A 14,321-nucleotide genomic window follows, 5' to 3' on the forward strand; every position below is an offset into this window, starting at 1 on the left:
CACAAAGAAAAGTCTTGCAGGAAAACACAGAGCTATAATAACATGCTCAACATATTAGACATTAGTATTGGAAAGCAAGTCAAAGAACAGAACAGTGTTACCTACTAGTAACGGGGAAGGATCATGAAGATTGGGTGGGATAATCTTTGCATCCGTGTCCTTCATAGAATTGAAACTTTCCATTACGATAGCTAGGGAATTTTTCATTCTATGTTAGGACAGGAGGCGAGGATTATGCTAGTTTAAAGCTTATCCACTACAAGCTGGATCATTGCAATTACTGGTTTAAAATAACATCTTTTAAAAATAGAATCTGAAGACCAGCCTCCAGCATTCATTATATCCGCCAAGCGAGCTCCTAAAGAGAATGCTTTAGAAGCCATGGCTCTGCGAGTGGAATGAGCACCAAAAAGAGAAATCAATTCCTGCTTCTTGCATTACCCAACATGCAATAGTTGGAGAAGATACTGCATTATGTGGTTTTCTGAGAGCAATGAGCAGTTGACATTCACCTGGAGGGCGGAGGTCCATAGACATTTCTTCGTATGCTTTAAGGCATTGTACAACACATAGCTTGGGAAAATCTGGAAAGGCAGGATAAGAAATCACTCTGTGTTACATTTTATTCTCCTACTTAGAGTGAAAGAATCTCCAGAAGGAGAAAGCGCTGTGTTTTGAGATATCAAATGCATGAACATCTGAAACCCTTCTGCAAGATACCATGCTGAGGAGCATACCTAACTGAGCTGAAAGTTCTTTCCTGGACAAATATTAGCTGTGTTGCCAGGATAAAAATAAGTTAAATACTTGATTTACATACCAAAAGGTGGAGTAATGGGGCTCCGGAGGAAGGGACAGTCTGATTCCTCACAGAAGGTGACACTCAAGAGGATGTTCTCCTAAAGGAGTACTATTTAAAATAGAATGTCCAGCTGAACTGGCTGATCTGAAAGTATTGATTGAGGGATAAGCTAATTCTTCAGCAGCTAGACTGGCTAACAAATTGATGACATCTACTACATCTGTCTCCACGGGATTGAGATCCTGTTGGAAACACCAATGGGACATGGGAGACAACGCTGACTTGTAGCATTGAGGTGCTGGGAGCCCAGGCCTTGCAGAGGAGGTCCTCAGCTTGGAGCAAAAGGCCTGGTATTGTCCCCTGAAATTCTCCACACCATTAAAGAGAAAGATCCTTCTAGAACCATTAGATGAGACATATGGTCCGATTTGAGGAAAGTGGTCGGAAATAGGGAAAAAGGGATTGGAAAATCTCAAGAAAGTTCAAGAAGAACTGGAAAACAAACTTGAGACCTCCAAATTGGTGTAATCAGGACAATATTGGCGTTTCCGTGGCAAACCTGGGCGAATGTTGGAGTGATTGTTGCCAAGGGAGGAAAAGCATAGCTGCTCGCTTGACTCTAGTCCTGTGGGAAAGCATCCGCCAGGGGATCTGGTCTCCAGCTGAAGAATTTGTGAAGTTGATGATCTAATCTGGAGGCAAAGAGATCTACAGTGAAAGAGCCCTAATGCTTCTGGAGATTGGAAAATATTTCTTGATGTAGTTTCCAAAGACTGGAATCTCGGAAGTGTCTGGTTTGGAAATCCGCAACCTGACCGGGAAGATATTCTGCTGCCACAGAAAATTATTGATCCAGACAATAATGCCAAAAACTGGTTGCAAGCTCGGAAAGTGTCTTGGAACAAGTACCCCCAAGGTGATTGATATAACGAACAGCTAAAACACTGTCCATCTTGAGGAGGATAGATGTTTGAATAAAGTCTTTGATCCAACATTTAAATACAAAATGACCAGTCAAAAGCTCCAGACAGTTTATATTTAGCTTTTGTTCATCCAGAGACCAAACTCCTCAGACGGGAAAATCTCCACATCGTGCGCCCCAAACTGACCTGCTGGCATCTGACTCGATGATAAGGTCTGGTGCTGAGACAAAAATTGCTATGCCATTCCAAGCATCCATATGGGAGAGCCAGCAGCTAATCTCCCCCTGAGCTTCCTCCGATAGGGAAATCATGTGAGAATATGATAGACCCTTGCGAAAATGTGCACCTTTTAGGAGTTGTAGAGCCCAAAAATGTATTGGGCCAGGAACTAACGCCTGGATGGAGGAAGAGAGGAGACTCTCCAAACGAGCAATTTGCTGAAGTGAAACGTGGCGCTTGGATAGAGTACGTCTCAACTTGTGATGTATTGTTGACATTTTTTCATGAAGGAAGGCTTAGAGTGGCTGAAACCGTATCTATGATGAAGCCTAGAAAGACTGATTTGGAGAATTAACCAGCAGGGTTTTTGACTCATTATGATGAAACCAAGCTGTTGAAGCCAGCTGATAGTAAGCTGTAGATGAACCACCAACTTTCGAAGATATTTATCTAAAATAAGAATGTCGTGTAAGTATATGATAAGGCGAATCCCCAGTGCTCTGAGATGTTCCACCACTGGTTTGAGAACCTTAGTGAAATTCCACAGGGCGGAGGATAAACCGAAAGGAAGGGTGGATAACGTCTGTGAGGTGGAAAAATTGGAATTGTCATATATGCGTCCCTCAGGTTGAGATGGGCTAGCCAATCTAGTGGACGCGAAGGAGGTGAATCCCCTCCATTTTGAAATGTCAATAGACTAACCAGTCGTTGAAGTCGCGAAGATTGGTTGCGGCGATCGTCAGCTTTGTCAACTAGAAAGATTGTTGATGAAACTGCGAGGATGAGGTTGAGTTGGACATATAGCTCTCGTCTCTAATAATACTGCAACATCTGCGTCCACCAGAGTGTGAGAGGAAAAAAGAATAGGACAGTGGGAAAGATGTTGTGTAGGAGTGCCATGAAACTCTATGTGAAAACCTCTGATAGTTTGCAGTGCCCGTGCATCCCTTGTGATTGTTTTCCAAACCTGGGTAAAATTCACCGAACGACCTCCTACTTTTAGAAGAGAAAAAGGGAGAACCCTTACCTGTAGAGGAGGACGTTTTTGAGCCTTTGTCACCTTGACCTCTGAAGCGCCGGGCTCTTGTGGGGTAAATATTGGCGAAGCATGTTTTATCCTGGGTCTGTCCTGTTCTGGAGTCTTGTCCTCTGAAGATGTTTTGAGAGAAGGTGGCCGGACGAGCAGCCCCAGCCTCGACTGGCCCCATGGAAAACACAAGAAGGGAAAACCTTTTTAATGGATGATAGAGTCCTGTCTAAAGACGTGAAAGTATTAACAAATATTCCTAATTCCTTAATATAAGGTTCTCCAAAGAGTCCCCCGTATGCCACTGGCACTTGGGGCCTGATTACAACTTTGGAGGATGGTGTTAATCCGTCCCAAATGTGAAGGATATATCACCTACCATATTACGAGTTCCATAGGATATAATGGACTCGTAATACGGTGGGTGGTATATCCGTCACATTTGGGACGGATTAACACCGTCCTCCAAAGTTGTAATCAGGCCCTTAGTCTGCTAAGTCACCAAGTTTAGGGCCGACCTTAATTAGGAGGGAACGGCATTGCTCTATTGACAGAGCACAATTTGCATTTCCTAAAAAGATAATAGCATGCTGCTCCCAGCCTGAGAGAACTTCTGGGGAGATTAAAAAGCCTGTAGATTTTGCGTCCTCAGACATGTATAAAGTTTTTAAGGGACCCAAAATATCAAGTAGGTTGTCCTGGCACCCCCACCAGAACCTATCAATACCCTTCTTAGGGTCTTTAGTGAATTTTTGAAGAAAGGTGGACATTATAGGGTTCAAATCAGGAGTTATGGCCTACCTTGTCTGGTCAGGATGGTCGGGGACAATAAACTCTAAGACAGTTACAAGATTACTTCTCTAATGGTTTCTGGATTCTGCCCGCCTCATAACTGGCTACTTTGTCAGATGGGGCCCATACGAATCACCAGGGATGGAGAATATCGTCAGGATTTAGCATGTCTGATGATTCAGGCGCAGACTCTGAAGGAGGCTGGGAGGATGGAAGCCAAGGCCTAGAAGGGCCTGGTTGCTCATCTGGGTCAAAAAAACTGATCGCTGTTGGAAGAAGAGGAGGAGACGGATAGCGATCAGATGTATCAGAAAGAAAGGACTGCTTGACACGGTCAAAAACACTATGATCAACCCCTGATTCGTGACAACGCCTCACAGGCGTTGCACCCTCAACCGACATTTGAGTGTCAGATCTTGAAGAACATAGGGTGGAAGAGGCTATTTTAGCACACTTGCGTGCAAAATGCTGAAACAGCCTTTCTTCAAAAGGACCTATTGCTTCTGAGACTGCTCGTAAGATAGCTGAATCTACTGCATCAAAAAACTCCGCTATAAACGAGTTAGGATCCTTGGATACTTTTGTGGGGAAACAATTCCTTTTATTATGGGGGGGCCGGGTGTCAGCCTTAGTGTACTCAAGTTAGAAAAAAGGAAACACTTCACTCTTTGTGCAAGAATTTATCAAAGGGAAAAGCGCCTGGGAGAGTGTCCCTGAAAACATATATGGAATTAGGTAAAGTAAAATAATACAGACCCCAATAGGGGCGTGAAAATATATATTTAAATGTATATATTCAAATACGGGCACTGTGTAAATAGGGCGTCAGGGAAACAATTTAAATCTCTAAATCAGGTCGTACAGACCCTATTAAAACGGGGCGTCTTTCTCCAGGCAAATGTACTCTGCTAAGAAGACCAGCACGCCTCTTCTCTCTGAGTGCGAGTTCGAAGCCAAGAGCTGGATCGGCGTGAGCATGTATGTCAGATGCCATCTGACAATGCTGAGCGAGCAGCAAAGAAAACAAGTCAGCCACGGAGGAGCGAATGAAAGTTCCCGTGGATAAATACACCAGAGAAATAAAAACGGGAAATACTATAAATAACCACAGTGAAATAAAAAATAACATATGATAGAGCAATTTATAATGTAATCAGAAACAAGGAATAGAAAACACAACATATCTTGGCTGCGTGGAGGTGGAGACACTAACAATGGACTTCATTTGGGACTGTTTACTGCTGATTGGTTACTCCAAATTGACTGCTGTTCATTGGATATTCTTTTCTTCAGTGATGCCCAGAGCTTCATGGGATCAGTATATCTTTATTGTTAATCTCTGTTAATGTTGGCTGCTGTTTATTAAAGTGGAAAAAGTTAAGCATAATCTTTGCCTACTGTCCTGACATAGAATTCTATACATTCTGTGCAGAAAGGAATCCAGGGCTAGTCATGGAGTTGTAAACTGACCACCTGACAATGTGGACCTTGATGGGCAAAATGCTGGTTAGTAGGTAACGTCCAGAAGTCCGTCATGAGGTGCATGTGATCACTGGGTGTTGTGTGCTGATTGGCTGAGTGTTCCTAACTTCATGTGGCATCTAACTTTTACGGTGTTTTGGGAACATGAACCCCTCTGGCCAAATATGTTTCATTGAGGGCTAGTCTCCTACGACTGTTGTGGCGTCAATGTCTAGCTGATGAATCAATCTGAGTCTTTCCTGTTCGAGCATTTGTCTATGTGCGACGTATCACCCCACTTATGATCTGTCAATCAGTAACTTAAGGCCTAGGTCGCAGGGCTTGCCTGACCGCATATTTCTGTCTCTGGGTTGTGGAGAAGGTCACATCGGGTAGAATCAACAACAGTGATGCAAGTCTGTTGTTATGACTCATATCATGGCGTACATTGACATTGTTTTGCTCCATCAACATTTCCCTTCTTTTGTTGACTTTTCAACTACACTGTCCACCCCATACTTCATGGCAGTCACATTATTTGTTTGGTGTGTTTCTGTTGTGTCTATTGCGATTTCCTTAGTTATTTGCTTCCTATCTAATTTAGGGACTGTATTTTTACAGCAGGAAACCCCCACTTCTAGGAAACAACACAAAAACAGCACAAGAATCCAGATCGGAAGCAATGACATGCACAGACTGGTCACCCACTGGGCGAACCAGAAAAAAACAATCAGATAACCAGTCCTGCTCATGTGCACCGCCCTCCTTCATGTCTGCTTGTAGACAATGCAGTGCTTTGATCGCAAAAGTTAGTGTCCCATTGTTCAGGTCGTTACCAGGAATAAACGTACAACAGGATGTGCTGACCGTGGTGCAGGGCAGTAGGAGTTGCAAAGATCACTTTGTAAGACCCTTCAAACTTTGCCTGTTTCCATTTCTTCACAAAGTGGCATATGTAAACTTGCTGCCCAAGTTTAGGGGTTTGGTATGGTAGCTTGGTAGTGGTGCACTTGGGTTTCCGGTAGCTGACCTGTTTAGAAAGGAACTTGGCAGTTTTGGTTAACTCAGAGATAAAACAGCAGCGCGCCTCCTCGTACCTAAGAACTCTTCTCAGAGCTTTATTTGTTCTGTGTCTTCGGGGTGGGTGTTCCCATCAGCCTGCCCACTACAGCCCGGTGCATTGTAAGGTGGTGCTCGCTGCTAGGTTAGGGGCAGACAGTGGAGCCATTGTATGTCATGGCTGGTGTAGATTTTGCTTAATTTGTTTTTTAACAGGCCTTTGAGACTCTCAATGACTCAGTTGTTTTGGGGATGATACACTGAAGCCAGTTTGTGCAGTATACCTAAGAGAGAGTGCTGATGTGGGTGGTCAGACATGGAGTTGACAAAGTGCCTGCCGTTGTTTGATCGAATGATGTCTGGTATCCCCCCACTTTGGTATCACCTCCCTGATGAGCAACATGGGTGTGCCGCCTTGGTGTCGCAATGCATCAACAGGCCAGCTTTGATCCACCTGAAGTACAGGCAGACCACTGCTATCATGTATCGATAGTGGGCACACCGCTCGATATATAGTGCCTTGAATGGTCCTGTTGGTCGGGGGATAGCTGATGACAACCTTCAGCGTAGGTTTGGGTGAGTACATCTGGCAGACGGTACATCTATTTAAATAAATCGTTACCACTTTGGTAATGTTGGGGATAAATCAGTCGCTCTGAAGATCAGCTGTTGTGTTATCTATTGCCATGTGTGCTGGTAAGTGTAATTAGGTAAGGCTACCTTGACAAGGCTCTGCAGCATGACTGATTTCCCTGTGGGTACATGTCAATATATAAGGTTATGTGTAGTTAGTGTGGAACCCCTGGCTAACAATTGCTCTTTTTTTTTTTAATCAAAGTGCTAATTCATTTAATTCTCTTAAGCATATAATCTTGCTGTCCATGTGTATGACTTGTCGTATTATGGTTCGGTCACTGTAGGTTGTAGTGAGGGAAGCATGTGTTGGGGGTTTGACCACTCCATAAGCTGCCTCTTTTGCATTCTGGTCAGCTAACACATTCCCTGGAGATATGAAGTCTCTGCTTCCAGTATGAGCGATACATTTGGCCATGGCCATGAGTGTTGGTAAAGTTAGTGCATCTACTAGTAATTCTAGAAGATTGCTGTGTGCAACGGGGTTCTATCTGATTTTAGAAACCCTTGTCTTCACCTGCGTACGCCAGAGTGCACCGTAGCGATGACATAAGCAGAGTCCAAGTAGATGGCTACCATTTTCCCCATACTTTGGGTGTGGGCTTCAATTATGTGGGCTCAATTAACGCTTTCAGCTCTGCTGCCTATGCTGATAAGTGGGGAGGAGAGTCAGTTGTGCGATGACGTGCACTGTCTCTGGATCTGTGTGACTGAGCCGTCACTACCTCTGCCCCCATGTGCCTTAACACTGGTCTCTTGGTCTATTATGGAGGACCCGTCAATGAATACTACCTCACTATCTAAGATGGGATCCTCCTTTGCGTGATTGATCCCCTCTGGGGTGTAGTTTCCATAGTCATGGGTCACTTTTACCTCCTTGGCTTTGTGTGCTAGTTTGTATACCAACACTTGTTGTATAGTCAGCATGCTCTTGCTCTTCTGTATGACTGCAAACACTGAATACACTGCATACAGTGTTAGCAGTGCCCCCATCACTATGGAGGTGCTTTTGTTGATGGTAAAGGCGGCTACTGCCAGCGCCTGCTCATGTGGGAAATGACCCTGCATGACTTAGTGCAAGAGGCTGCTGTAATATGCAAGGGGTTTCTGTCCCAGGGGGTACTTTTGGGTAAGGATGGCCATCATGATTTGCCCATCACAGTGGCTGAATAAGAATTTCCTTCTTGCAGACTGATGTTCCCAGTACTGGGGGAGGGGGGGGGGCAATATCTAGTTTTTCAAAAGCCTCAAGCATCTCAGACGTCTATGCTAGTTCCTCATGGCTTGCCTTCTTCATAGCCCGGAGTAAGGGGACGATAAGTGTGCTGTAGACAAAGACACCACTTTTGGACATAGTTGCATAGTCCTAAAAACTTTTTCATACCCCTTTTAATTTTGGGGGAGGCATAGCCCTCATAGTCCGTGCTTTTCTGTGTAATCCACAGGCTGGTCGCTGAGATTAGTTGGCCCTGGTAGCCAACCTCTGTTTGTGCATACTGCACCTTCCCCTTTTCCACCTTGTATCATCTTGTGTCAGGTGCAGTCATGAGGGCTATTGTCTCTTGGTGACAGAGGTCCTCAGAGGGACTGCATGATAAGACGTCATCAGCGTACTGTATAATAGTGCTGTTGGATTGGAAGTTGGTGAGGTCTTTTCTTAGTATTCTGTTGAATAAAGTGGGGTATTCACAGTACCGCTGAGGGAGTCTCCAGTATAACAGCTGGACCCCTCATAAGGTGAATGTGGTCAGATACTGTTGGGATGCAACAAAGAATGCGTTTTTTATGTCCATCACGGAAAAATAGTAAGCATCTGTATGTATGCTAGTTAGTTTGACCATCAGGTCTCTTTTTTTTTTTTTTTTTAGAAGATTACTCAGGATGAGGGGTGATATAGCAGTTTCCCCTTCAGGTGACGGCCTCCCACACATCTAAATCTGGAGGTTTCGTGAAGGGAACCCTAATGACAGCGTCCAAGAACCCATCCTTCTGGAGCCCTTGGACAGGTGCACGATCACCTCTGTTAGGCATGACTTTGTTGCCCCTGTGTCAATTAGGGAGATGTAGGGTATATTATTCGGGAATATCATTATGTTGGGCTCCTCATTGGATCGTCAAGTTACCAATAGTACCGGACATATGAGAGTAGGGATGTGGGTCTCACTCTTCTGACTTGCTTCAGCCCTGTTGTCTATCTGGTTCTGTGAAGAGAGAAGGGACTGTGACTCGGTCCCGGCCTTAGGAATACTCTTTACGACTTCCTCGACTTCTATCCCCGCATGCTAGATCCTTCCCTTACTTCTGCGGTGATACTCTCATAAATTCCGCTGCCTTCTGTGCCATCGTGGCTACAGCTGTTTTGACCAGGGTCACCTGTCCAGGGATTCCGTAGCAGTGTCCTGGTCCCGTTCAGACTTCTTCCTACTTATTTGTAACATCCCCTCTTCCCTCACTTTGCCTTCTCTTCAACCTTAAGCGGCATTGCTGCATGTAGGGGATATCAAATGCAATCCTCCACCATCTCTACATCCTCTGGTTCAAGGGCACCTCCTTCCCCCTCCCCTCCAACCTCCAAGCCCCCAAGGCCAGGCCCATCTGAAGCAGTTCCTGCTTCTGATCCATTCTGCTAGTATGTTGCAGAGTGGATGGGCAAAGCGTTTCCTCTTGTCTCTCATTATTATCTCTCACTGGGTCAGCCGGTAGTCACCAGGTGCTTGGGTCTAACAGCATCCAACCTTGCCATTAGACTTCGGAAAGTTGGAAGCCTTTCCCTCACTTCACTATTGGAGCCACGGTTCAGGGCCGCTATTAACCTCTCAGTCATCTGAGAGCGCTCTACTAGGGTTGAAGTGTATGTTCCCTGCGCTGTTGTTAGGGTTTGACTGACAGAGCGTGGCAGATGGGTGGGTGGGGGCTAGTTGGCTGAGTTTGGGAGAACCCCAGTGCCAACCTTGGCTGGGTCTGACATCCCCCCAGCTCAGGATCCAGCGGCTTGCTGGCTGCAGGGGGCCCTCCCTGCCCCACAGCCAACAGTTTGGTGTAGCCTAGTGCGTGAACGTCTGGGATGGCAGGTATCAGAGAGAACACCTCCGTACCTATGTATGATGGGAATGGTGCGGAAGCCTTGCTTGTGGATTCTGGGTAGTTGCAGGTCGGGGCCACCTCGAAGATGGGCAATAGTTCTAAGCCTCTCTTTTAACCTTCTTTCGCCCTACAAATGTGGTCTGAATGTGGGTCCTCATGTGCTCTATTGTGTTGATGTTGTTATTCTGCCCTCCCCACCCCATGGCCAGGGAAGTGTGTGTGCCTTAGTATGCGCGTGCCATTCACAGCAGTATTTAGGTTTTCAGCTTGCGTAGGAAGTCTAGTTTGGCAACTCCATGGTGGGCTGGGAACCTTTTTAAGGGACTGGTATAGCTCTGACTTTGAGTTTCAATTAGTCCTAGATACTATGATCATGGAGCAATATGTACACAGTATTATGCTGGCATTAACTACTAGCTACATGCCCAACTTCAGAGACAGATGCATCAAACAGACGTTTCACAATACATTAAAAAAAAAACGCATATGAACGGTCACAACCTCAAAGAAAGTGCAATGGTTAGTGCAAACATTGTAAACTGTTTTTAACAGCAGAACAGCAGATCTGACACAATGATTTGTGAGAGAGAGATAATAATGTCTTCATACGCACATAAAAACATTTAACGAGATATAGCATTTCAATATGAAATATAGTTGCAATACTTCGTCAGCACCACAACATCAACAATGCATCAATTGAAAAACCACAATGAAAGTAAAGAGAGAGAGAGGAAAACATGGCAGACAAAAAATTATGCTTTGTCCAAAAAAAACAAAAAACACCTCAGCTCGCTCCTAGCGCATACTGACAAATGTCAAGGGGAGGCTCTGCGAGGTACATGGGACTAAGTGAGTACAATAGTCTGTCAATATCAGCTTAGGGGCAAAAATAGCAACAATTTTACACGGAGAAGAAGGAAGAACTTGACAACTACAGGCCCTCCTTGGCCAAGCATAAGCTACACCTAATTCAGCATTCATAACTTTGCAAATATACTTATAAATTTGTGTAAATTGTAGAGTTGCAGTGTTGTATGTATGGGTTAATTGGCTTTTGTACACTTAGCTGAATGCAGCAGCAGGAATGTTAATTCAACTCGCACAAAGACTAAAGAGATGGCTGCAGCTTCTTTCTAGCATAGAGACTTGAATGATTTGGCCAGTGCAATCTCCTCCCAAGTGTCTTTTGTTTACTATGTCGTTTGCACTACTTTGAAATGTTCAAGCTCTAATAAGGATAAGGGCAAGTTAATTTCAGGGAAGCAAATGAGCTTTTGACTGACTGACAAACTTTCTCTATTAACAAACACTACATACTCTCCGCCCCTGCCAAACATTGCCAAGAGCTTAATCTGCAACATCAACAACGTGGATTATGGTAAACACACTGAAGTTGCACAGGAGTGTGAAGGTGGGCACAAAACTTAAGTAGGTACTGGGTACCTGTTGACAATTTATTCAAATTTAACATTTTAATAAATGTAATTTTGTTTCTATTTTTCTGTATAGATACCCCACTTCCCCTGGAACTCAGATGTTCACACTCAGATGTTAAAACTGAAAAACAAAATGAAAAAAGAAGACATTCAGTTCCTTCATCAGATACAGTGAATATTCATCCTCTGCTGAGAGACAAAAGCAAAGACAACCACTTAAACAAATATCATCGAAAACAGCCAGAAAGGGAAAAACAACATGATTGTGGTAAGTCACTAAACACTTGGTGAAAATCTTCTTCCCCTGTGTGACCACTTGCTTTCCTGATCGAGATCTTTGCTGCCATTTCAGAACATTGGAGGTCATCACATAGGTGGTGCGGCTAATGAGATCTGCCTTATTGTGCAGTTTGTGATGGCTGAAGACAGCATCACATTTGTAGTAGCAGTGTGTATTTACACAATTCTAGCTGCAGGCATATAGTAGCATTATAAGAAAGAGACCATTAGTGTGGAGTGAGGTTTTTCCATGGTTTAGGAGGGATGTAAGAGAAACCTGTTCTCCTGATCTGGTTCTGTGCATACATGGGATGTGTGTGAGTAGGAGACCTGCAGAGGTGTTTGGTTGGTTGTTAGATGGAAATGCCACTGTTCAGGTAGGTGGGGCCTGAGTTGTGTAGTGCCTGGAATTTGTTTGTGAGGAGTTTGGCACACTTTTGTATTGGGGAACAGGGTCAAGACTGATCTGCATATGGGTCCAAACTGGGTTGGCATAGTGAACAAAAGAATGATGTATTTAACCCAGATCTGTGATTGGGGGTGAGTGCCTGAAAAGTTTCAGCCCTCAGTCCGTCATCTTTTTGTGTTGCTAAAGTTGCCCTAAGTAGGAAGGGCATGCCCAGACATGGGTCCACTGCTCACTCTGCCACTGGATTCAAGCTAGCCTAGCTGATGAGGGGTGATAACCTTTGAATATTTCTCAAGTGTCAGACTGAATCCAGTAACTTCTGGTGCGCACTGGCACTTTGTGCTGGTAGGTGGCATCATTCGGCTACACATGGCATCTGCACATTGTCCACACCGGAAGTGACGTGCACGGTGCCTAAATAGGGCTCCCCCCCCCCCCCCCCCCCCCCACACACACACACACACGCACAGATGTCAGATAGGGCATTAATTTAGGTATGTAACTTGTTCGTCTAGTTGCAGATTCCTTACCTTAGAATTTCCCCCAGGTGTCAGTCTGGATCCAGAGATTTTTCTCGAGCAGTACCCCTGCGCACCATTTAGTGGCATTGATCGGCTCCACGTCTGTCGTCAGCGTCATCTGCACTGGATATGACATCACGGGTCCTATGTAGGCGCCGCCCGGTGGGCTGATGTAATTTATTTTCTTTATGCGCCAGCCAGTGCTGATCTGAAGAGAACTACCACTCAGTCATTTATTGACTCACCTTTTTCGACTTTTTATCAAAGTTTTTTTGAGGTGTACAACTCCTGGTGCTTCGAGATTGTCATCTAGGAAGACTGGGTTCAAGTCCGACAGATCCTGTCATCAAGTAATGTCAATGATGGATCCGCCCCTCATGTGCTTTTGGTGTTTGGAGCGCGACCCGAAGTCGTGGCCCGAGTGTCAGACCATGCATCCAAAGCCTTTAAGGGAGAGGTCCCTGAAGCTGATGGCGACCTGTAGGATCCTGGTACTCTACATGGTGCACTAAATAGAAGTACATCGTGCAATGAGCCCACTGGATCCCCAATTGGTTGACGGAGGCGAAACACTTCTTTTTATATATGTTTTGAAACCAAGAACTTCGCAAAAGAGTAAGTACTGCTTTTCTTTATTATTTCTGCCAGATAAGTAAATAGTTCAAACTTGTGCACCTTTAAACACAATGCAGTCCTATGGGAAGAAAAGTCAATAATGCATAAAGGTAAGTACAAGTGGTTTCAGGGGTTCACCGTCTGGGTTTAGCGATGTAGGAGCCCAAGGTACAAAGTACGGCCAGCAGTTTGTCAGGAGCTCCCCAAATTCCACTAGGTACAGGGTGCTGGTGAGGTTGTAGCTGGGCGCACTACAGAGAGGGGTAGGCACATAAAGACATGTTGTGAAGTGACACTTGATTTCAAGTCCGGGAGCTTAGATTGCAGGGGGCCTGAAAAAATGTGCCTCTTTGGCATTGTTACCCCCTGACTTTTTGCCTTTTGTTGATGCCAGTTATGATTTAAAGTGTGCTGGGACCCTGCTAACCAGGCCCCACAACCAGTGTTCTTTCCCTAAACTGTACCTTTGTTCCCACAATTGGTACAGCCCTGGCACGCAGGTGAGTCCCTTGTAAGTGGTACCCCTGGTACCAAGGGCCCTGATGCCAGGGAAGGTCTCGAAGGGCTGCAGCATGTCTTATGTGGAGAACATGTGGAGTGGCGAAGTGTGGCACAATGGTTAGAGTGGCCTCGGTGGGTCTTGGGCTCAATTCCCTTGGACCAGATAATTCTCGCCTCTGTGCCTAGTCTAATTAATGGGTCCCACTCTGTAACTCTGGGCAATAGCTTGCTTAATCTCCACAACGGCCCTGACAGCGCTTGGATGCCTGGCTTCACCCTGGGGGTTGCCCAGGAGTGTGTACCTCACAGGAAGAGCAAGGAGGGGTTCCATAGCGGTATGCGTACAGCGCCTTGAGACCCTATCGGTGAGTACTGCGCTATACAAGTGCGAAGTTTACAGGTTTATGCCAATCTGGGGACCCCTCACTCAGCACATGCACACTGCCTCACAGCTTGTGTGTGCTGGTGGGGAGAAAATGACTAAGTCGACATGGCACTCCCCTCAGAGTACAATGCCCACCTCACACTGCCTGTGGCATAGGTAAGTCACCCCTCTA

General features: G+C 45.2%; 1 protein-coding gene across 7 annotated transcripts in view; it reads left to right on the forward strand.

The window, feature by feature from the left end:
- The window catches only part of PHF20 (PHD finger protein 20), a 1,394,195-nt gene that overhangs the window by 816,569 nt on the left and 563,305 nt on the right, over positions 1-14,321 (forward strand). For all 7 annotated transcript variants that reach the window (XM_069243878.1, XM_069243882.1, XM_069243883.1 and 4 more), the window contains one exon: positions 11,513-11,707. In XM_069243878.1, coding sequence (XP_069099979.1) covers positions 11,513-11,707 — 195 coding nt within the window. The remainder of the gene's footprint in view (positions 1-11,512; positions 11,708-14,321) is intronic.

The sequence above is a fragment of the Pleurodeles waltl genome, chromosome 7 (assembly GCF_031143425.1).
Source record: "Pleurodeles waltl isolate 20211129_DDA chromosome 7, aPleWal1.hap1.20221129, whole genome shotgun sequence".
Lineage (NCBI taxonomy): Eukaryota > Metazoa > Chordata > Amphibia > Caudata > Salamandridae > Pleurodeles > Pleurodeles waltl.